Genomic DNA, 24,385 nt, shown 5'->3' with positions numbered 1-24,385 from the left:
AATTGTTTCTTTGTGTTTTTGAGATATCTACTAAAAGTAGATCCAGTTCATTCAAAGTGCTTGCCTCTTTGGTTGCTAGAAAAAGTCAGCAATATTCAGCAAAATTGACAAGGATTGGAACATTTAATAGTTGGCTAATAGTCAAGAGGCAAGTCTATCTAAACAGCCAAAGTAGTATTACTCAGTGTTTTTAAAAGATGAAGCTGTTTAATGGGGGGGAAATGCTTATGATGTAATACTAAATGAAAAGTACCTTTAAAAAAAATCATAAGCTACAACATAGATGTACCTTGAAAACATGCTAAGTGAAAGAAGCCAGATATAAAAGACTGCATCTTATATGATCACATTTATATGAAATGCCAGATTTGGCAAATCCATAGAGACAGAAAAGTAGATTAGTGGTTACCAGGAGCCCTTGCGGGTAATGGGAAGTGGAAATGACTAACAAGTATGGAATTTTTGGGGGGTGATAGAAATACTGGAACTAGACATTGGTGGCAGTTGTACAACATTGTATGTTAAAAACCATGGAATTATATACTTTAAAGTGGTAAATTTTAGTTCAATGAATTTGATCTCAATAAAAGCATACAAAAACTACAAATATAGCTATTATGAGATATTTCAGAATACAGATTTTAAATAACGTTTAAAATTATAAGAGATAATATACAGAGATAATTCACTTGAAATGTTTAGTGCAAGGCCTGACATATAGTATGTGTTCACTATATCTAAGACAGGTCTCAGTTAATTTAGGAAGTTTATTTTGCCTCAGGAGGTCCTGAGGACATGTGCCCAAGGTGGTCAGGGCACAGCTTGCCTTTAAACATTTTAGGGAGATATGAGACATCAGTGTATGTAAGATTTACATTGGTTCAGCCCAGAAAAGGTGGGACAACTTGAGGCAGGGAGGGAGCTTCCAGGTCACAGTTAGGTATGAGACAAATGGTTGTATTCTTTTGAGTTTCTGATTAGCCTTTCCAAAGGAGGCAATCAGATACTGCAATAATCAGAGATATGTGATTATCTCTGTGAGCAGAGGGATGACTTTGAATAGAATGAGAGGCAGGTTTGCGCTCAGCAGCTGCCAGCTTGACTTTTCCCTTTACCTTAGTGATTTTGGGGCCCCAAGATTTATTTTCCTTTCACAATTGCAATAGTATAAGGAAAAGTAGAAACAATTCAACCTTGCATATATTAGAGTTGACGTGTTTGTGGATGAATTTTTGCACTTATTTTTATTTCAGGTAGAGCTGTGACAATATATTGTCAGTATAGTAAATACTTAATTTAAAGGATTTGAAAACAAAAAATAAAAGCTTTACAGACTCTGGCCTCTGTGTTTTGAGCCAGAATTCCTGTGAAGAGCCTGTATTGGTGGAGCTAGTCAGCTCTTTAGGAATGCAAAAAGAGATGAGAAGGAGGTATAGATATTACAGCGTAAGGACAGGATGGAGAAACTATCTTTCTGTTTATCCACCGAATGCATGTAGTCATTTGTCAATAAGTCTTCATTATATACTTATTTACTCATATCAACGTTCATCTTAGATTAGCTCCCAAAGGGCAAGAAGGCACATAATTAATTTGCTAAATGTAGTGCCTAGCATGATGAGATGGCTAGATATCTGTTTCAGCAGTAATTAAAAACATCTTTTCCTTTGCCAGTAATTCTTATTTAATCAAGCCACAATTAATTTTTGTACCAGAGAACTACTCTATGGCTTTCATTTTAAAAACCATGTATGATTTTAATCTCTTTTCTGCAAATACCCCAAAAGAAAAACAATGCTGTTTTCATAGATCTTAGTCAAATGCAGTTCAATTGCTATTCCCGGGTGAATTTTATAACTGGAAAACATGTGTGTGCATAAGAACAAGGACTGGTTAGGACCTGGAAATAATGAGAGAGGGAGAGAGAGACTGATGTATTGATATGTGACTTTTTTGTTCTTTTCTGATTTCCAGTATTGTTCCCTGAGCAGCATTTTTTTTTTAAATAAACTTACAAACAAAAAAACAAATCACCTCAGAACCTCTGAGACAAGGCTGTGGACTGGCAATTGTTTTTTGAGACAATATGGAAGAAATGACATTCTGTACATCTTCTGTTTTAAACTTTTATCTTTAAACTTGAAGAATCCCTAGCTGAGATCTTGGCTGTTTTCCTCCCATGTTTCTTTCTTTGTGTTTTACCAACTTATATTTAGCATAAAAGCTGGAGAAAGTGATAGGGGCAAGGAGGCAGGGAAATTCTGGGCAGAAGAGGGCAGTCGCCAGCAAGGGCCTCACTCTGAAGCCTGGATCCACAGCCCAAAGTGAGAACATGAATTATAGTTTTCTTGCTGGAATGTTGCCTTTTCCAAGACCACCCATGGCCCACCCACCCGCCATCCTGTGCCCATAAAAACTCTAGGCTTCAACAGCAGAGAGAGGAGAAGAGGAGAAGCAGCTGGACAGTAGAGAGAAGCAGCTTGACTTCAGAGGGATGGCTTGACAGTGTTGCCTCTGGGAGGAGTCCGGCCATGGATGGCTGGACTCTAGGGGAAGATTATCTTCCCGCTCCATCCCTTTTTCAGCTCCCCTTCCCATTGAGAGCTACTTTCATCGTCGGCAATAAAATCCTCCATATTCACCACCCTTCAATTCGTTCGTGTAACCTAATTTTTCCTGAACACCGAACAAGAGCTTGGGTGCCGTGAGTGAGGATGCTAAAGCCTGTCACACTGACCCTCTACCCTCAGTGGAGAGTAACTGTCTCATGTGAAAAGGCAGAGAGCCCACTGAACTGTTAACATGTGAGCCATCCATGGATGGCAAAAGCTAAAAGAGCACTGACTGCAACACATGCCCTCTGGGGCTTCAGGGGTAGTGGGCACGCCCTCGCTGCCTCAGGACTCTGCAGGGAGTTCACTCTAGCCAGTGCCCAAAAGCACTGGCCCCGGCTCCTGCACCTGCTCACCTGCGGACTCCCTCCTGTAAGAGGTGAAGTGCAATGGGTCCAAGTAAGTGGAGTTTGCCCCTGCTAGTGCCAAAGTGGCCAGCTAGATCCAGCACTCCAGTTCCCACCTGCTAAGGTGTCAGGGAAATTTCCTGCTTCAAAAAGCACAGACAGCTTTCTTGAAAATGAGATAATGTAATCTCATTTTAAAGTTGAGGACATTAAGGCTCAGAGGTGATTAGAGGCATTAGAAGGGACTTTTGAAGGCAGCTTATCTAACCCTTGACAATAGGAGAAGTTAAATTTATAGACCAGGTTCCAAACCTCACAATTGGGAGAACCAGACTTGAGCCTGCTTGTCTAATACTAGTGTCCTTCTCAAGCTTCCCAAGCATCTGCTTGGGATTACCTTGCCTTGTGGCAGGATAGAAGCCCAAGAATGGTGTCCTGCATCCATTGCTGAGGCTTCAGGGGTCCAGGTACTTAGTTTACCTTTGGGAATTCCTTATTGGCCCTGCTGAAGTCCTTCCTGCTATACCATTCAGGGAAACTGTTGATCTTGTCAACCTGAAATAATCAAACGGATCTGAATCCAGTTTTAAATAATTTATTCGGGTGAAAAGCTGGGAATGGCCATCCAAGAAACATGGACCCCAGAGAAATGGGGTCAGTGCTTCGAAGTTAAAAGTTAAGTACTCGCTTACGTATAGCAAACAAAGTTTAGTAGGATTATAATATTTTCTATACAAGTCTGGTTTATGTGTAACAATTTAATTAGTTTGTTTTCTTTTCCATACAGCTTTTCATTTCTTTTCCAATTTAAAAGTGAGTTTTTAACATTCCATCCTAGACAGTATGATAATCATGAAGCCTTTGTGTGAAAGAGGAAACAGGGAGGTTAATCTATAATGAAGATCCACACTTAGAGGGAAGGGGTCTTCCCTGGCACCCTTTAGTCATTTACAACATTTTACAAAACAATGTAGGTAAGGAAAAGGCTACTCTATAATCAGATAAACAAACGTTACGGCTGTCTATTTATTCCATTCAGGTTCCATAATCACATTCCCTTAAGTCTCAAAATAAAGTTTCAACAGCTGATATTTTGAATTACTTATTTTTACAATCATCACCTTTCTTAGTTCTAGGGGTGGCCCTACCACGTGGGCCTGGCCTGCATACTCCCAGAAGGGCAGTTCTTCCTAGCAGCCTTTGACTTTGGGGACCTCTCCGTAATCCTTAATCCAGCCCAAGGTTCTGACTCTGTTAATGGGTAAGGAAAGGTTATGCCCTATGAGACTCTGACCTCCTCTTGGGATCTGGAAAATCTTCTGGTGATTTTCCTTGTCCCAAATCTGCTGTTTCCAAACTTGCTTGAGACCAAGATAAAGCACAGCAATTTACAAGGCATAACACCTAGGTGAGGTCATTCACTGGCCATTTCTTGTACTTGAGGGTCGCAGGGTGACACTGCTGACTCTCTCAACTTCATTTCCAGCACTAGATTGGTAGTTCTGTTCTTTGGAAGGAAGGAAGGAAGGGAAAAAGGGAGGAAGGGAGGGAGGGAAGAAAAGAAAGAGAAAGAAAAAAGAAAGAAGAAAGAAGGAAAGAAGAAAAGAAGAAAATAAAAAAGATTGGAATACAATTTGTGGCACTCAATTTCAAGAACAAGCTTGATAGAAAGTTGTAATTGCCAAATACAGTAACCTACTTAGGGTGCATGTCAACATTGATTGCTTTCAAACTACTGTACCTGGCAACTCTTTTATTTCTCCCTTTAAAAAAAATCCTGTATCTGGCTGAAGGCTGAAAAATAGCAAGTACATATCTTTCTAACAACCCTACACTAATTTAGTGTAGAGATAATTAGAGGCAAAGTTAATCATTAGTAATATAAGCCCTGAGATTGCAGCACATGGGCTTCTTTTGCTACTCAACAGAGTCCTTTTGTGTCTAGTTTTTGAGCACAGACACATCTTTATTTTCTATGTACTGAGCTTTCTTTGACATACAAGCCAAAAATTTACTTGAAGCAACCTGAATAGTGTGAGAGAGAATGTTTGTTTTTTAAAGTCCTGAGAATTACAGAGCATCCTTAGGGCATAATATAGGTATGTTCATCTAGAACAGCTGAACATAGGCAGTTTATAAAGCAGAAAGTGAGCACATTGTGCTTTTTAGATTTACTTAAAATATTTTGAATTATTGGTGTTCTTATCAAGGTCTCTAACACTAGGGTTGTAAAATAGAAACAAAATAGCATTGACAATAGAGTTTTGTTTCATCTTTGTCTTAGCTACAATTTGGGAAATGTTTATGTGTATATGTTTGTTCCAAAATGTTTTAAAATTCTGTATTCACAATGCACTGTGTGTAAACACTACTGAATCACCAGAAGTGCCTACAGTAGTGTGTGCACAAAATAGAGATCAAGGCGAAGGTAGAATATTTAGGGAAATAAAATTAAGCTAAGGATAAGGTTAGGACACAAAATGCATCTTGTGAGGTTCATCTGTTTGGTCTACTAGTGAGCATGGTAAGGATGCCTGAATTTAAATGAAAATTCTAGTACTGACTATAATTCACATATCATTTTATTGCTCTATAGTTTTTAACTGTGACCAAACAACTCTTGGTATTCACAAACTAATTACTTGAGTTTGTAGATTCACATATCCAGTGATATCCTCCTTGAATCTTTCTGCCATTTAGTCATTTTACTTCCAAGTATCATAACATCCATCAGAGGCTGATGAAGGAAAAAGATGCAAAAGTCATCCTATTTATTTTTTTCCTTAAAATACAGGTGTATCATCTACAACCATTCGATCTTTGACAAACCTGACAAAAACAAGCAATGGGTAAAGGATTCCATATTTAATAAATGGTGTTGGGAAAACTGGCTAGCCATATGTAGAAAGCTGAAACTAGATCCCTTCCTTACACCTTATACAAAAATTAACCCCAGATAGATTAAAGATTCAAACATAAGACCTAACACCATAAAAACCCTAGAAGAAAACCTAGGCAATACCATTCAGAACATAGGCATGAGCAAGGACTTCATGACTAAAATACTAAAAGCAATAGCAACAAAACCCAAAATAGACAAATGGGATCTAATTAAACTAAAGAGCTTCTGCACAGCAAAAGAAACTATCATTAAAGTGAACTGGCAACCAACAGAAAGGGAAAAAAATTTTTTTGCAATCTACTTATCTGACAAAGGGCTAATATCCAAAATCTACAAAGAACTTAAATTTACAAGAAAAAAAAAAAACATCAAAAAGTGGGCAAAGGAAATGAACAGACACTTCTCAAAAGGAGACATTTATGCAGCCAAGAAACATATAAACATATGAAAAAAGGGTCATCATCACTGGTCACTAGAGAAATGCAATTCAAAACCACAATGAGATACCATCTCACACCAGTTAGAATGGCAATCATTAAAAAATCAGGAAACAACAGATGCTGGAGAGCATGTGGAGAAATAGGAACGCTTTTACACTGCTGGTGGGAGTGTAAATTATTTCAACCATTGTGGAAGACAGTGTGGCGATTTCTCAAGGATTTAGAACTAGAAATACCATTTGACCCAGCAATTTCATTACTAGGTATATAACCAAAGGATTATAAATCATTCTCTTACAAAGACACATTCACATGTATGTTTATTGCAGCACTGTTCACAATAGCAAAGACTTGGAACCAAGCCAAATGCCCATCAATGATAGACTGGATAAAGAAAATGTGGCACATATACACCATGGAATACTATACAGCCGTAGAAAGGATGAGTTCATGTTCTTTGCAGGGACATGGATGACGCCAGAAACCATCATTCTCAGCAAACTGACACAAGAATAGAAAACCAAACACCATATGTTCTCACTCATAAGTAGGCACTGAACAATGAGAACACATGGATGCAGAGAGGGGAACATCACACACCAGGGCCTGTTGGGCGATGCAGGGCTAGGAGAGGGACAGAAATACCCAATGTAGATGATGGGGTGATGGATGCTGCAAACCACCATGGTACATGTATTCCTATGTAACAAACCTGCACATTCTGCACATGTACCCCAGAACTTAAAGTATAATAATAATAAAATGTGGGTGTGTGTATTGGGAGAAGGAAAGGGTAAAGCAGTTAGATGCTATTAGAAATATTTGGAAGGGAATAAAGAAGAAATTTAAAATTTGTGATTTTTAGTTATCAAAGTCATTAAATTGTGTTATCCATACAACTGCAGAATTTCACTATGGGCATCTTGTTAAGGGAAAGCTTTCAGAGAATGTTAACATTTCTTAATAGTAAACACATCCCTACACTCACATAATTATAAGTCTTTGTGTACAGGGTACTCAAGATCAGAAACTTTGTAAAAAGTCTTTTAGTCAGATAAATTTGAACATATCATTATCTAGAAATAACTGAAAAGAGTATAAAACATTATAGAACAGTCATTTGATAATATGGTAAATATATCAAATCAAGAGGATATAGTCCTCTTAAAATTATAAAAGTTGCATAAACAGGAAAGATTATACAAATATACCATAAAAAGTACTTATAATAAAAATGTGAGAAAAATACAAACTGATATGTAAACTATAAAATATGTAAAATAGTCAATAGTGGTGGTTCATACCTATAATCCCAGCACTTTGAAAGGCTGAGGTAGGTGGATCACTTGAGGCCAGGAGTTTGAGACCAGCCTGGGCAACATGATGAAACCCTATCTCTACCAAAAAAAAAAAAAAAAAAAAAAATAGCTGAACATAGTGGTGTGCATATAGTCCTAGCTACTTAGAAGGCTGGGGTGGGAGGATGGCTTGAGCCTGGGAGGTGGAGGCTGCAGTGAGCCAAGATGGAACCACTGCACTCTAGCCAGGGTGACAGAGTGAGCCCCATCTCAATAAAAATAAATAATAAAATAAAATATGTAAAATATTTCTGCAGGTAAACAAAGGTGGTATGTAAAAGCAAAAGAGTTATATTGGATTGACTAAGATGACGAATTTTTTTCTTATAGTATTCTTTGATATTTTGTCATTATAATAAGTATAATTGATGAGGAAGAAATGACAACAAAGCTTTCATGTGTAGAATACTTTTTATAGATTTACTGAATAATGTGTACTTTCTGTTCACTACCTTTTAATATATAACTTTAAGTCTAAATTTTACAGACTCATGGGAGATAATCTAAACTATTTTTCTTGCCATTAAAATGTGCATTTTGGGGTATTTTTTCCATAAAAATGGATACAGGAGAACTCAATAACATTCCTCTTCCTTCTTTCCAACTCTCTTTTTTCTTAGGCATTACCATAGGAGTTTTGGTTCGAGAACACAGCAATCTCTCAAATCTGGAGAAATTCTACTTTGCTTTTCCTGGAGAAATTCTAATGAGGATGCTGAAACTCATCATTTTGCCATTAATTATATCCAGCATGATTACAGGTACCTTGAGAAAACTGATGCTTTCTGTATTAGTCCATTTTCCTACTACGATAAAGTACTGCCTGAGACTGGTTGATTTATAAAGGAAAGAGGTTTAATTGACTCACGGTTAAGCATGGCTCAGAAGACCTCAGGAAACTTAGAACCATGGCGGAAGGCAGAGGAGAAGCAAGGCAAACTTCTTCACAGGCGGCAGGAAGGAGAAATGCCTTATAAAACCACAAGATCTCGTGAGAACTCACTCACTCTCACGGGAACAACATGCGCGAAACTGCCCTTATGATTCAATTACCTCCACCTGGTCTCTCCCTTGACACAATTACGGGGATTACAATTCAAGAGATTTCGGTGGGAACACAAAGCCTAACCATGTCATTTTCTATAATTATTTAAAAAGCTTTCACCTAAGTTGTTCTTTTCTAATTATGGGAAAAATTGAAATGCATTAGATACATCACACACACACACACACACACACACACACACACACTCGCTCGCTCTCTCTCTCTCTCTCTCCCCCCTGCCCCCACCCCACCCGTTTTTCTCCACCTCTCTCCACCTGGAATGTCTATATTTGTTTCTGTGGAAACATTTCGCTGTTCTCAACATGGCATTGCTTTGTCATATGCTGTGCCTACAGCACTGTCCACCACTGCTCAAATCTTCATTTGACCAGCATTTGATGTCTTGGGAGGAAAATGTCATTTTCAAACATACTATAAACAAAACACTATCTGTGCATAGAAGAAAAAAAGGCATATTTGGTCACTGAAATGTTAGCTAGTGTCCTCAGGAAAAATATGGTTATCAATTTTGATCATGTTTTCAGTCATTCACTCATTTACTTCCCAACTGCAGCTGTGCTGCCCCGAGCCTCTCAGCAGCTGTCTTCGAGATCTCTCTACTCCTCCCCTACTTTCTATTTAAACCCAGAACTTGCTATGTACGTGCCCTACATATTTGCTGTGGGGACCAGCAGTCAAGTTCTGTGAGAAGGGTTTAAATACAGAAGTGCAACATATTTGAAAAGCCCAGTATTTTTAAAACTTTTGACACAGTTGCATTTGGAAATGACTTTTTCCTTATTGATTATCATATCACAGTGTTCCTTTAAAGACCAAGCTTCCTTATGTAGATAGAGATGAATTTGGTTTACAAAAGTCATTTGTCTGGGTGTGGTAAGTTTCTCTGCATTGCATAGTTTCTTGCACCTATCTTAACTCTGGTAATTGGTAAAACCTGGCATGACAGTAGCTGGTGTTGTTGGCTTGAAAATCAAGGTTTTATGTAACCATGAAATTAGAAGTCATGACATGTCCCCTTCCAGAACATTTTTCTCCACTACCACTGTAAAGGCCCGGGACTGGACCTGGTAGAGTACTGGACATTGGTGGGGGGAAGGGAGGGTGGGGGTCAGGATCTGCTGCATTCAGCAACCGCATTGCTTGAAGAGCTGTCGCATTTGGCCTTTGAATTTCCCAATCACCAAACTCCAAACAGACTAGAGTCCCTTGGGAGCTTTGTCTTTAAATGGTCTTGATGTTCTTGGCTTATAAAAAACCTAAAGAGAACGTTTAATTATTTTATGAATATATTTAATTATGTTTGGAAATGCCTGATTTCTTTTAACCCTAGCAGCCTGAGTGACATAGTAGCAGACCAATTGTTTGTCCCATATATTTGTTTGTTTAAATTGTCATAAGCATTCAAAATTGGAAAGATTTCATGTAAATATCCAGATTTCAGGCTTTCTTCTGTCGGGTCGGGATGAGGGAGATGAAGATCTGGGAACACTGGCCCAATATTTCCACCCACCAACAGTGGTCTGAAACCAAGAGAAAGCTTCTCCATTTAGCTGGAGAAAATGCATTTGAGAATATCACAGTCTCCACCACTTCCTACTGTTCAATACCTTGTCCACTTCACTCTTAATACTACCTGCCTGGCCCCTGTAAGGATTGCAGTTATAATCCCTTAGAATCTTCTCCATATCAAGGATTTAAAAAAATAATTTTTTTAAAAAAACATGGGGTCTTGCTATGTTGCCCAGGCTGGTCTCGAATTTCTGGGCTCAAGCAATCTACCCACTTTGGCCTCCCAAAGTGCTGGGAGTATAGGCATGAGCCACTGCACCCAGCCAAAGATTCTTAATCTTTTAGTGGGCTCCTTTGAGAATACAATGAAAGCTTTGGACTTCTTTTCAAGAAAAACATGCACAATTGTACATATATACTGTATTTTGCAGTGTTTATGCACAAGATGCATAAACCACCTGATGAGCAATACTATTTAACTTGTGTCTATGAGGGGAAATACAGAAGCTTGATCCAAGTTATGCAGCAAACCCAAAACTCGAGTTTTAGAAGAAAAGGTAAAAATACATGTATGAATATACTAATTCTGAAATATCAGATGTTTGAAAATACACACCACTCTTGGCAGTCAATAACAAATGAGTTTTTTTGTTTGTTTGTTTATTTTTTTCTGGGAAGTGTGGCCTCTGGCCAGAAGCCAGAAACAGGTACTTCCTCTAGTGAGATTTTTGCAGTCTGGATGTTTTGTGTGTTAGCTCAACCTTGCAGATAATCTAGGAAAATAATTTACAACTCAGCATTCCATTGATAGCCCAGCTACTTTTGAAGCTATAGTATGGGTCAGGTAGTTTCTCCACTTTTCCTTCACCAAATCCCAGCAGCCAGTCAAGAACTAGAGACAGCAAGCAAAATCACCACCCCATCTTTTGATTTGGGGCAATGAAATAGTCAAAGATTCAAGGGACATGAACAAAGCAGGGTGGGGACAATGATGGCAAATTCATGTTTTAAATTGTCAGATTACAGGGGAAGAGCAACAAGACTAGTGTTGGCACAGTTATGGGAAAGTGAGTTCATTCATACACTTTCAGTTACTGTGTAAAAATTGGAACAAGCTTTCTAGAGGACAGTTTAGAGCATGTTCTAATTTCATCACCTAGTAATTCTGTTTCTCAGAATTGATCATAAAGAAATAAGCAGAGATAAGTTCAAACTCCTAAGTACAGGGATATTCATGGTAGCATTTTTTTATAATGGTAATAAATTATAAGCAACCTAAACGTATAGTATACATTTAGGTATACTATACCTAAATACAGTATACATTTGTATACTTGTGTATTTGCATACAAATGTATAAATGTATGCTATATATACAAATTTATATTGTATACTATGTGTACATAGTATACATGTTTGAATACCAAGCAACTATTAAAAACTTGTTTTAGAATCATATTTAATGACATGTGGAAACATTTCCAATACAGCATGAAATGGGAAAAGAAACCAAATTACACAACAGGATATTGTATACAATCCAAATTTTAGTAAAATTGGATAAAATACAATATCCTGTTGTATATATACATTTTTTAAAGTTGTGCTCCAAACCAAAAGATTAACATTTTCATCTGGAAAGTAAGAAAACATGATCCTTTATGCTTTCTTTCCATTTTCAAGTGAACATGTGTTTTTGTTTGGTTTGTATTTTTAATGAAAGAGATGGGGATGGATTCTGCCCTGCGCTCCTCCAATTCTGCCTCTGGTCACTTCCCTGCCCCATCTCTGCTCTCTGCCCATGCCAGCTCAGTGCCTCCTTTACCTGGTATGTAGCTCCTTCCTCCAAACCCTGCATCCTCAGCCTCCCCACAAAGAAGATGGCTGTGGAAAACACACAGGAAGGGCCGTTTCACATTGCAAACACCCTCACAAGTCTGCCAGCCTGGTAACTTAATGTATACAGTTATTAGGCTGAAGGAGGATGCAGGTGGGAAGCTTGGGAGGGTTGAATGAGTCCCCTAAGGATACATAAATTAGAAGCAGAAACACAGCTGGAATTCAGACCAAGATTAATCATCTGTGCTCCTGCCTAAAGGAAACTCTTGCCAAATTAACAGGTAGAAAAAAATCCTGTCATCAAAGCCTCTGGTGAGATTTTAAAAATATTTTATAGGTTTTTTTAAAAACAGGAAGAACACCCTTTTACGTGATGGTAAGGTTAAGAAGCCATATTTACCATGGAAATTTGAATATATACTGGCTATTAGATGGTACCAATAAATTGTTAATGATTTCTTTAGAGATGATAATGGCATATAGTTGTATAAGAAAATGCCCTTACTTTTTAAATACATATGGAGTTATGAAATGACATAATGTCTCAAATTTACTTTAAAACAGAAAAAAAAAAGAAAGAAATGGCACAGTCGATATAAAGTCAAGACATTTTCCAAGACAGACATTGTGGGTACTAATAGAATCCTACCCATAAATTACATACTAAAGAACACACTCATGCCATGCCAAGGAATATCTGTGCTTGGGGTCTGCTAACACTTAGGCTTGTAAGTCACATTTATGTCAAACCACCAGAGAAATAACAGGAAATACCTTATGAATATGCCTGAGAATTGTGGCACTGGAAAAATCCTGATCCATGTCTCAGCAGCCAGTGAGTTTAAATTCAGGTCACATTTTCTTTAATACCTCTCAAAATTAAATTGTCATGATTGGAGCCTCCTATGATCAGCACAGGAACAGAACAGCACCTCCAGTCCCACTCCCAGAGGTCCCCTTAGCATCCCTCCCTGATGCTCATAACTTTGCTCAGGAAGAGGTTCCGGCTCTTCCACTCCAGCCTCTGCCACCCTTGCCTGGGCCAGAAGCACTAGTGGGCACAGCTCCACCTCCTGGTGTCTGCTACGGCTGCCACTATGCGTGTGACCTAAGGAGTTTCCCTCTTTGCTTCTCCATCCTAAGACAGGAGCAGAAGCTTAATTCTCCAAAGCGCAGTGAGACCACACTGCTACTTAGGACATAATCTTTGTTAAAAGTAAACCAAAAGCAGATGAAACACCAATGGTGACATCGAGCTGTTCCCTAAGGGGCTCCCAGTGTCCCTTAACAGGGATGCCCCTCTTCTTAGCTGCCAGCTTGCCTCTAGGAGGCTGGGACCAGCTCATCTCTCCACTGAAGGTGTTCAGAGAGTCCCTGCGCCACAAATCCCAGAATGTGACACCAGGTTCTAAGAAGGAAAAATTCTACTATCACACAGGCCATCCTGTTCTGACCTGGAGTGACCTCTTCCTGGAATGCTTGCCATTGTGGAAGATCCACCTCAGAGAAACCCCTGCCTCACAGTCACAGGGGGATAGTTTTTCCTCGTGGACCCCACCAGGAGCCTTCAGTAGAATCCATACCTTAGTACCTGCTGGGTTATTGCAACCACCCTGCTTGCAGAACTTGGGAGTATGTCCAGGTCAGTCCATGCCAGTTCCTGCGCATATTTCTTCCTCCAGAGCAAGGAGAAGCTCCTTCCTAACCATTCCTATGATATCGCAGCTCTGGATTTCCTATAAAACACCTGCTCAAACAGGCCACACACAACTCCTCAAGAAATAGCACCAGTTTGCAGCTCAGTGGATGTCCAGCCAAGCAGGTATCCATCCAAGAAAACTCCCTCCCTTCCCTCCTCTCTCCCCCAGGCCACTGAGTATGAGTCCTAGTACTGATTCTGCTTCCTGAGCAAGTCACATTACTAAACACTAGACATCAGGAGAAAATATTTGTGCTTTGTTTATCAATGACTTTCAGTTTCCACCAGACACTGGTTGGATGATTGGATTTACAATTGAGGAACTTCTCCAAAGATAAATTTAACACTCTACCCTTGGAAGATCAGAAAAAAAAAAAATCTGCTCCAGACTTTTAGATGATTGTTACTACAGTTTTCATGTCAGGATTTCAAAATTTTTAGGGCTTGACCTCAACCATAAGCGCAGAGGTTTTCTACCACTTTTTTGGGGGAGAGGGTGAGAAGACAGAGTCTCATTCTGTGGTCCAGGCTGGAGTGCAGTGGTACCATTATAGCTTACTGCAGCCTTGAACTCCTGGGCTCAAACAATCCTTCCACCTAAGTTTTCCTAGTGGCTGGGACTACAGGTGGTGCACACCGCCATGCCTGGCTAATTCTTATTTTTGTAGCGATGGGGTCTTGATATATTGCCAGGGCTGGTCTCAAACTCCTGGCCTCAAGTGATCCTCCCACCTCGGTCTCCCAAACTGCTGTGATTACCAAGTAAAAAAGTGTAAAGCCTTATAAAAGCTTGGATATATTCAGTATTTATTAAACAACAACCAGATGTAGAATACGTATGTGAGTCAGTTACCTTTCAAGCAAGGTTTTTCTATAAAAGGTCCAATAGTAAATATTTTAGGTTTTACAGGCCCTGTGTTTTTTGCCCAACTACCCATCTCTGGTTGTCATGGGAAAGCAGCCACAGACAATATGTAAATGATTGAGGGTGACTGTGAGCCAACAAAACATTTATTTACAAAAACAGGAGGCCAGCCCGGAGCTGACCCCTGCCCAGCTAGACTCTGACACTCCAGATGCAATCTAGTTGAGGGTGAATCCAGGTAACAAAATAAACTACCACATCAGGGAATGAGTATGAATGCACTGAAGAGACTGAAGAATAGAGAATCAGCAGAATCAAGTGCAGTTGGTGATAGTTTTAGAGCACCTTATTTGTAAACTCAGGCTTTACAGCAGACGACACACTTAAATCTTTGGTGCTGGGGAAGGCTTTTTTTAAAAGCTATGTATTCATTTACTCAGAGGCAGCTGTGTATCTGGAAAGAATCCCACATCCTCCAATGAAAAGAACCATGCCACGTGCCTCCCTGAGACAAGGTTCAGTTTTATTCCGCTAACATTTGTTAACTCCAACTGCATGAAAACAGACTAACAGAAAACCACATATAAGATGTGAGGCCCTGCCACTCACATGGTCATGGAGCTGAGGTCATCTGATAGCCAGGTCCGGGAGTCCCTAGTTAGCAAGAATTGTAAGACTTGAAGATGCACATCACTTCGTTGTCCAATGCGCTATTAAATATAAGCCTCTGTTCATAAACATAGGTGGCTAAGAGCATTTAATGTCAACTTTAGCTATGGAAGAGAAGTATACATTCTTTTCTTGAAACATTCATGGTCTGTTGTGCAGTTTAGTTTTATAAAAATTGTCATTCAAGGTGGTTTGTAAACTTGAACTCCATGCTGGGGAAGACAAAGTTATTGCCTAAGACTGTACAGTCTGAGAGTGAACTTCTTGCCCCATTTGCAACATCTGGGACCAGTGGTGTCTTCCTGTACTTTAAGTGCTCCTTTCCCTAAGATTATCAATAATTTGTGTTGAGTTAGAATACAGCTGTTGAAGCAAAAGGACTTACTATATCAATTTGATTTCTGTAATGCCTGGCCTCCAAAGATGAAGTGACCACATAGCGTATAAGGAAGAGTTCCCATAATGAACATGCCATTTGCAAGTAATAAAATGAATAGTGGCAAGAGATAAATATGTCCTGCCCTCAGATAGTGAAACCCAGAGAATCAGCCATGCGTGAGCCTGCTTTCCAACTAAACAGGTACTAGACTTGTTCATAGCTCTGTTCAGCTGTAAGATAACCTGACTGTATTTCTTAAAAAGGGATTCTAAGGATCTTCTATGTACTGGATGCATGGACCTGGGAGACCATTTATTCATTCATTCCATCCTTAATAAGCCAGGCTCTGATAGACACACAAGATGTAAAATTAAGTCTTATCTCAGCAAGAAAGAGTACTTTACAATGCTGTGTGATAAGCACTTTCTGGGAATGAGGACAGTGGAGGGGATATTGGGAGGAGCCAAGGAGCCATTTTGAAGGAAGCATAGAAATCAAGTGAAAGGAAGAGGAGGGGTATTCCAGGCAGAAGAAAACAGCAACTTTGTCCTCCCAAAATAGCATCTTGGGAGGACAGTGGGACTTGAAGTGGAATGCTGGAAACATGGGGAAGAGGAATGGGATGGAAGAGGTGAACATGAGGCTTTATTGGCCTCGTGTGCTTTGCTAAGAGGACTGTACTTGAGCCTGCAGGTGAGGAAAGCAAGTTCTAGCAGTGACTTCCACTTGTGCCATTCTCTACATAAGGGCACCGGAACAAGAATCCATCCTAGAGGGGCAGGAGAGTCTAGTGGTTAAGAGCACAGACAGGAGCCATACTGCCATGGTTTGAATCCTGGTTCTGCCATGGATTAGCTGTGAAACCCTGGATGTTACTTCACTTGTCCTCAGCTTTAAAATAGGGACAATAATAATAATAATGTGTCATAGAACATCTAGAATGCTATATAATTTTTTTTATTTATTCTTTTTTGTCTGAAACTTTCAGAAGTTCCTAGAAAGTACTTGAATTAGCAGCAGAATCTACAGGGCCAATATTAGAATTGAGCTACACAGATATGAACGCACCGAATGCATTCATTCGGGAAATGAGAACAATATAAAAAGACTTGCTCTGCTACCAGTTTGGAAAGTTCACCAGCATGTAAGAAGCTTCTGCCTAGAAATCTGAGATACCAATTTTATGGATAAAGAGAAGCAGAGACAGCTCAGTCATACCCAGGAAAGTCTCACTGACCCATTAGCTAGCTGCTGCTGTCAGAGCAATCATACAGACTTTGGAAGAGAAAAGTGGAGTTCCTCAGATCCTCTGGGGTGTGTTTAATGTTTTTATTGGACAATAAGTTCAGGGAGTCAAAAAGTTCATGAAGTCCTCTGAAAAACTGGTCCTAACTACAAATACCACTATGTTCCATAGTAATGAAAAAAATGTAAAAATGTTAAAACAGCTCCTGGACTGCTGAAACCAGGACACAGCCCACCACTTTTTTTTTTTTTTTTTTGAGATGGAGTCTCACTCTGTGGCCCAGCCTGGAGTGCAGTGGTGTGATCTCAGCTCACTGCAACCCCTGCCTCCTGGATTCAAGGAATTCTCTTGCCCCAGACTTCCAAGTACCTGGAATTATAGGTGTGTGCCACCATTCCTGGATAATTTTTGTACTTTTTAGTAAAGACAGAGTTTCACCATGTTGGCCAGACTGGTTTTGAACTCATCACCTCAAGTGATCCACTTGCCTCGGCCTCCCAAAGTGCTGGAATTACAGGCATGAACCACCATGCTCATCCAGCCCACTGCTTCTTGATGCATGTTTTGAACATCAAATGTGGACCAGCTGACAGACGCTTCAAGGGGATCTTTAGCTGATTCTGTTCAAAGACCAGTTTATTTTGTTAACATCACCAAATAGCCTGGAGTGGTGATATTACCGATTTTAAGGGAATTCTTAATGTCTCTAAGAAAAGTAGATGTCGTAGGTGACACATGCACAGAAAGATATTTTGCATGTTCCCCTTTGCCTCTTCCCTTCCCTTTGAACATCCAGGGAGTACTAATCCAGGCTGCAGAGATTTCCCTATGTCCTGGATTAACAAAGTAAAATCATATCCTGCCTTGTTTTCCCTGGGGAATAAAAGAAACATTTTGGAATTTGAAAATTGTGAACCTGTTTATTTAATCCTCATAGTAGCCCTATGAAGTCGACAAGTAGGTGGGACCTTAACTCCATCTTTAGAGATAAGGAAACAGGAGGTTGAAGACAGATTAAGCCACTTTTTCAAGATCACACAGATCATAAGGGCAGCACCTGGGACTGGCCAGTTTTATTCTGGCAACACGCTGCTGCCAGTGGGTCAGAGCCTGGGAGAGGGATCCAGAGCAGGCAGCCATACTTAAATGACTGTTATTCATTCAATCAGCATGTTTATTGAGCATCTCCTATGTGCTGGGCACTGAGTATACATTTGTGAACAAGCATGTCTCAAGGTCTCCAACCTTCATGGAGCTTAAAACTTAGTAAGAAAGAGATGTAAAATAATGAACCCATGATAAAAATTGTTGAGACATGATACGCACAGGATGCCAAGCAAGGAAATCAGAACTCCCTGGTTTAGCCTGGATAATCAGGGAAGGATTCTGAGGAAAGGACTTAAAAGGCAAATGAAACGTGAGGATGAGCACTCCAGGCAGACGGAAGTACCTGAAGGCCTTGGGGTGGGAAGGAACTTGGTCTGTTCCAGAAAAGGCTGGAGGAGGTGACAAGACAGGAAGATGGAACAAGGCAGGGCTGGAGAGGCAGACAGTGTCCCCCCTGCAAGGCCTGTTTGCCAAGGTAAGGATTTTCTCATTTTATCTTCAGTGCCATTGAAGTTATCCTGATATATAAAATGACCTGATTTATGTTTGTAAAAGATCTCTTTAGTGACCATGTAATGAAGGAATGAATGAGGGAGGGAATGAATCAGTTAATGCTTGTTGAATGCCTTCCATTTGTTCAGTGACACACGTCATCTTTATCATTTATTCAGTAATCATGGAGGCTCTTTACTGAGAACACACTTGGTTCTGGGCCCTGTACTAGGCCTGTTATAGACATTATTTCTAATCCTCACAACAGCTGTGCAAGCTGAGATTGTTCACTTTGTTCCTCACAACCTTAAGATGATAGAGGCATTTTAGATCCTACAATTTATAGATAGAGAAGCTGAGTCTGGGAGGAGGCTGGGATTTGAGCCCAGTCTGTCCCACCAAAGCCCATGTCTTCTCTCTGCGCAGGTGGCCTCTCTGCTGGTGACAGAGACAGGAGTCATCTACATGGTGGATTTTAACTTTATGCAACAATGGGTTTCTTGGATGTGGTATCCACTCAAAATGGTGTAACATCACCAAATGCCAGACCTAAAAGAACTTCCAATAAGGGATTTAATTTTGATACCTTAACAACAATGTGGAGAGATTGTCACAAAAGCTTTGTTCTCAGTGGGTGGTTGCTTAATCAGAGAGCTCTAGGAGGAGTCTTTTGCCCTCGGATGTTTATTTTTAAAACATGCTATTGTTTAGCCAGGCAACTGCTTCCTTTGGAGTGTTTTTGTAAAAAGTTCAGATGATTACTGCTTTGGCTGGGAGCCAATGCACTTGCTCATCAGAGCCTTATCCTGAGGTGAAGAAAGCAAATGCCTTTTCCTAAAATAAAGAGCTAGCAGGTGCCCCGGACTTCCAAGGACAACCGGGGATTTTATCCCTGTTTCTAGGCCACAGCCCAGCCTCAAAACTGTCCCAGGTTCTAACGGACAACCCTGGGCTCATAGGGAACTGGAATCCTGCTCTTCATTTTCTGCCCAATGCAGGTGCTACCTGTTCCATCAAGCCTCTCCTGGTCATCTCAATCTGGTGACAGCTCAGGCTCTTCTGAAAGCCCACAGTACCTATTCTCTGCACCAGGGCTTCACAAAGCATCTAGTTTTTAAACTGGATGAAGCAAATCCAGTTTTTAAAATTTCTGATCTGTTACAGATTAATAACATTTGTAAACTATAGTTAAAGCAAATTACTAGAAAAATTATATTAAAAATAGACATACAAAATACTAGCCCCCTCCCCACTTTTTTTTGAGTTAGAGTCTTGCTTTTATTGCCCAGGCTGGAGTGCAATGGTGCTATCTCAGCTCACTGCAACCTCCACCTCCCGGGTTCAAGCGATTCTCCTGACTGACTCCTGAGTAGCTGGGGTTACAGATGCATGCCACCACACACAGCTATTTTTTTTTCAGTAGAGACGGGGTTTCACCATGTTGGCCAGACTAGTCTTGAACTCCCGACCTCAGATAATCAACCTGCTTCAGCCTCCCAAAGTGCTGGGATTACAGGCATGAGCCACTGCGCCCAGCCCCTATTTTTTATTATTACATTCAACAGAAATAAAGTTACTGTCCAATTACTGTAAACATTTTAAATACTCACTATTGATTTTTGTGCAGATGCCATCATACCTGCTTAGTTTCCTCTCATTTATCACCTCCCATAGGACAGCTTTCAGCTCCCTGGAGAAACCAGTTCTGATAATGAACTGTAAAGAGAGGGGGTCCTCTAGACCTTACCAGCCACAAAAGATGGCCTGAGAGCAAGAAACCCAGGTGGCCATTGGGAGTAAAAACTCAGAAATAAAGCACAAATGGTTTACTTGTTTGGGACTAGGGTGGGCCAGCTGTCTGACATCCCACCAGTTATAGTCTAATGCCTGGATTATCATTCTCACAGTCAACATTCACTGAGCTAGAGCACAAGTTCTCACCAAGACAATATCATCTCCAAAGCAGCAAAAGCTGTTTTTATTTGGTGGTGGTGGGTTCGGGGAGAAAATCTTACTCTTTTTATGTAAAAACAACAACAACAACAACAACAACACATGTATCATCTACTGTATAACCAGATATACAGTTTGTGGTTTTAGAATTTCACAGGAGCGGTGATTAGGAAAAAGGCTTGGAGGGGTGGGGTTTGCACAACAATAATGACAACAAAACAAGGTTGAAAAACACTGAGATGCTACATATGTTCCCGTGAAGTCTTTTATGGCTGAAAAGTGTTCTCCTTGGCTGCCCTGGGAGCCAAACTAAACCACCATATACAAGTGGTTTCTAAGGAGACTCCATGCTGAGTTCCAAGCTTCGAACCCACAAGTGGATCTTTGAAGTGGAGTCATTTGTAAGGGAAGGATTACTTGTAAAAATGCAGCTCTTTCTGTCACGTGGAAAGCTTCAAGTACAAACATTCATGGAGAACCTTATTTAATGCACTGGGACCCAGTTAAGAATAAGCTTCAGGCCTTAGAGCAATACGGTCAGCACAATGATGGAACTACGTGCCAGGAGATTTGGGCTTAGTGTCTTCCTTTCCCCTGCCCATGTTTGCAAGGCAAAGAGCTTTTCCCAGATTTGGTAATGGAGTTAAGCTATAGTTGGTTCACTCAACATGTTGAGCACCCATGAAACACGAAACACTGGTAGGGTCTAGAGAGATTGGGCAGTCCAATATGAGAGCCATTAGCCATGTGTGGCTACTTAAATTGAGATTAATTAAAATTGGCCAGGTATGGTGACTCACACCTATAATCCTAGCACTTTGGGAGGTCAAGGTGGGAGGATCACTTGCGCTTAGGAGTTCCAGACCAGCCTGGACAACATAGTGAGACCTCATCTCTAAAACTAAAAGAAAAATAAATTGAGATTAATTAAAATGAAATAAAATGAAAACTCAATCACACTAGCCACTTTCCAAGTGCTTGCTAGCCATGTGTACTTTCTGGCTACTGCAGGGGACAGCACAAAAATAGAACATTTCTATCATCAGGAAGTTCTACTGTACAGTGCTGGTCTAGAATTTTGTAGCACATGGATACAGCCAATATGGAACAGTGGTTAAGAATATGGCCTTTGAGGTCAAATGTAGATTGGGATCCCAGCAATACCACTCACCTCACCAGCTTTATGAACATTTGGTACTTAGCCTTTCTGAGCTACAGTTTTGTCCTCTGTAAAACAGGGGTAATAATGCCAGCCTCCTTGGGTTATAATGAGAATTAAAGATGATGCATTAATATGTAGTCATTGCTCAATATGATGTCTATTGTGATCATTATCGTTATTTGTATTATAATGATCATTCTCATCATTATTGACATTATTGGCAGATGGGGTGTTTATAACCATCCACACAGACATTTTATGGTCATTGAGTTCTGTAAAGTTCCTATTTATAGAGGTTTTCGAAGATTCGGCTGTTTCCCTGTATTTCTTCTCTCCCTCTACAGTGGTCACCACCCTTATCCCCAACAACGCAATTAATCATCTAAGAGCCTGGATTGGGGGGCCAGCTCTGCCCCCATCAGTGATGACTAGAGAGGTAGAGGGGTAACTATACAGTGTAGAGATGTATAATTGTTGATTCGAGTACATTTCCGATATATCCAGGAAAATGATAGGATGGAGGCAGATAAGTGGAATGGGAAACAAAGGCCCTTGCTGAAAGTTATTACAAGACAGTTGCTGTGCTCCAGGACAGAGTGGAAATTGGATGACTACTTGGGGATGTATTATTTAAGGTATTTCCACCAAGGATCTCATCATTATCAAGCCTTTTATTGCCAGCTGAGTCCTGGAATACAAGCAGAGGCACCAGCCCATGGCCAAATCATTAAGACAAATTAAGACGTAATAACATATGCTGGAAACAATTACCCATATAGATTTAATTTGCTTCACTGCTGGAAGAAAATCCTGAGAGGGCACCAAACACATACCCGAGGACAGTTCTGTAACCACTCTGTGACTCTCACTTGACTGCACTTTAGGGGCTGGAATCTGCTTAAATTGGGCATCTACCAAAGAAAGACGTTATATCTGGAAATAGATCCCATGTTAGGGTTACAGGTAGTTATGTGAGTTACTTGGAGTCTGTTAAGGTGGTGATTTTTTTTTTTGTTTCTTTTTAAATCTATGATTATTGTTAGAAATAATTATCATAGTTATCAAAATAATGTACCGAGCTCTAAAATGAAACAGGCATATATTTTAAATTATATAATATACTTAGCAAGCTTACATATTTGCATAATGATTTGCTCTTTCTTTAAGAGACCTAAACTAAATATGAGATAGTGAATTTGTTTCTGAATTTTGGCCTTCAATCCCTCTTGACTTTTTTGTTGTTGTTGTTGTTCCTTGCCTGATTGTTATCTTTCATTGTCTTACTGTGAGGAAAAGAAAGTCTCTTCCGCGCGGCAAACTGCATTTTTCTCAAAATGAATAGAATCCATCATCAAGGTTATTCTAGAATGTGACTATTGCAGTATGGCCATTATATGGCAATTGCACAATTTTTTCCCAGAAGTTGGCAAATGGCTCCTTAACAACATCCTGGGGTAGCTGCCAGAGTACCTTCTCTCAAAATATTAACTTCCAAAGGAGCAATCAACAGCCAGAGAAATGGTGTGTTTAGAGTGAGAAATGACTTGTTCTGTCATCATAATGATGATCACTTCCTTGCAGATTTTTTCCTGTACGTCAAATATGTATGATTATATATGAGAAGCATAATCCCTAGTCACTTAAAAAAAATGGATATGCCTTTTATAGTGTGGGAAATGAATAAAAAAGCTACCTGTGCATGCTGATAGGCATACAGGTTTACTACCTTTCCTTTGGGGTTGCCTTCTGACAACCTCTTCCTTTTTCCTGCTACCCTGTACTTTTAGGCTTGCAAATGGTTATGGGACAACTTATGTGTGTTGAAGATGCAAAAATAATTTTCTGTGATGATCCTTTGACCTTCATTTTGGAAATCAGGCTGGGTAGTGTCTGAAACCTCCAATGACAGCTTGCTGAAAGATGATTCAGTTGCTTCTCAACTTGGCCCATTTCCCATGTCCAAGTCCAGTTGCAGAGCGGCATTTGACTCCATTTATATGAGCATCTTTGATAGAGAGCAAGGGTTTCTGGCAAGGAGGGATGCCTGCCTTCCGCCTCAAATCCAGCTGTCCTTGACATTCCAGACAGCTCTTTCAAATGTGGGCAACACTTAGTCACCTTATTGGTAGCCAAGGACCATTTGAAGCAAGATCTAACAATATGATTGTAAGTCTCTGACATTACCTGTGCTCTGGGAAATTATTTATTTATATCCTTCCTCTTTCAAATGGAAATTTTAAGATGTCTCACAATAAAAGCTATACATAATAAGGTTTTTCACTTAGAAGCAATTTGAAAATCATGAAAAGAGGAAGGAAACACGCTAGCCAGAATGCATAATGACATTACTGTGAATTTGGCCCCGGGATCATTTAAAGATCCAGCAGTAAGTGTATCATTAAGTACATTCTGGTACAGCCACATGACAGATTATTGAGCCAGGGTGAGTTTGTAACAATGAGGGAAAATGCTTACAACTACAATAGTAAGAAGAGAGGGGGTTAAAAACTATAAAATTCTCTCAGCTATTTACAAAAAATGAGAAAAATATTAGAAGAAAATTCACCAGAATATTAACTTGGTTGTTGAAATGATGTGATTTTTGTTTTCATCTTTACCTTTTCTCCTATTTTCAGATAGTTGTAATGAATATATATTACTTTTACAATCATATATAAAAATTATTTTTTCAGTTGCACCTGAGCTTCCTGACAGAAAAGCCAGAAAGGAAAACTATTAT

General features: G+C 39.8%; 2 protein-coding genes across 2 annotated transcripts in view; one reads left to right on the top strand and one right to left on the bottom strand.

Annotated features, from left to right (window-relative positions):
- The window catches only part of SPATA6L (spermatogenesis associated 6 like), a 135,388-nt gene that overhangs the window by 8,865 nt on the left and 102,138 nt on the right, over positions 1 to 24,385 (bottom strand). The window lies entirely within an intron of this gene.
- Positions 1 to 24,385, top strand: part of SLC1A1 (solute carrier family 1 member 1) — an 87,714-nt gene that overhangs the window by 38,106 nt on the left and 25,223 nt on the right. Inside the window, exon 2 of the mRNA XM_012454562.2 lies at positions 8,280 to 8,420. Coding sequence (XP_012309985.1) covers positions 8,280 to 8,420 — 141 coding nt within the window. The remainder of the gene's footprint in view (positions 1 to 8,279; positions 8,421 to 24,385) is intronic.

This window comes from Aotus nancymaae, unplaced genomic scaffold (genome assembly GCF_030222135.1).
Source record: "Aotus nancymaae isolate 86718 unplaced genomic scaffold, 86718_ANA_hifiasm-v0.15.2.pri h1tg000041l, whole genome shotgun sequence".
NCBI classification, from domain to species: Eukaryota; Metazoa; Chordata; class Mammalia; order Primates; family Aotidae; genus Aotus; species Aotus nancymaae.
Note: the sequence above shows the minus strand (reverse complement) of the source record. Positions and strands in the feature narration are given on the sequence as shown.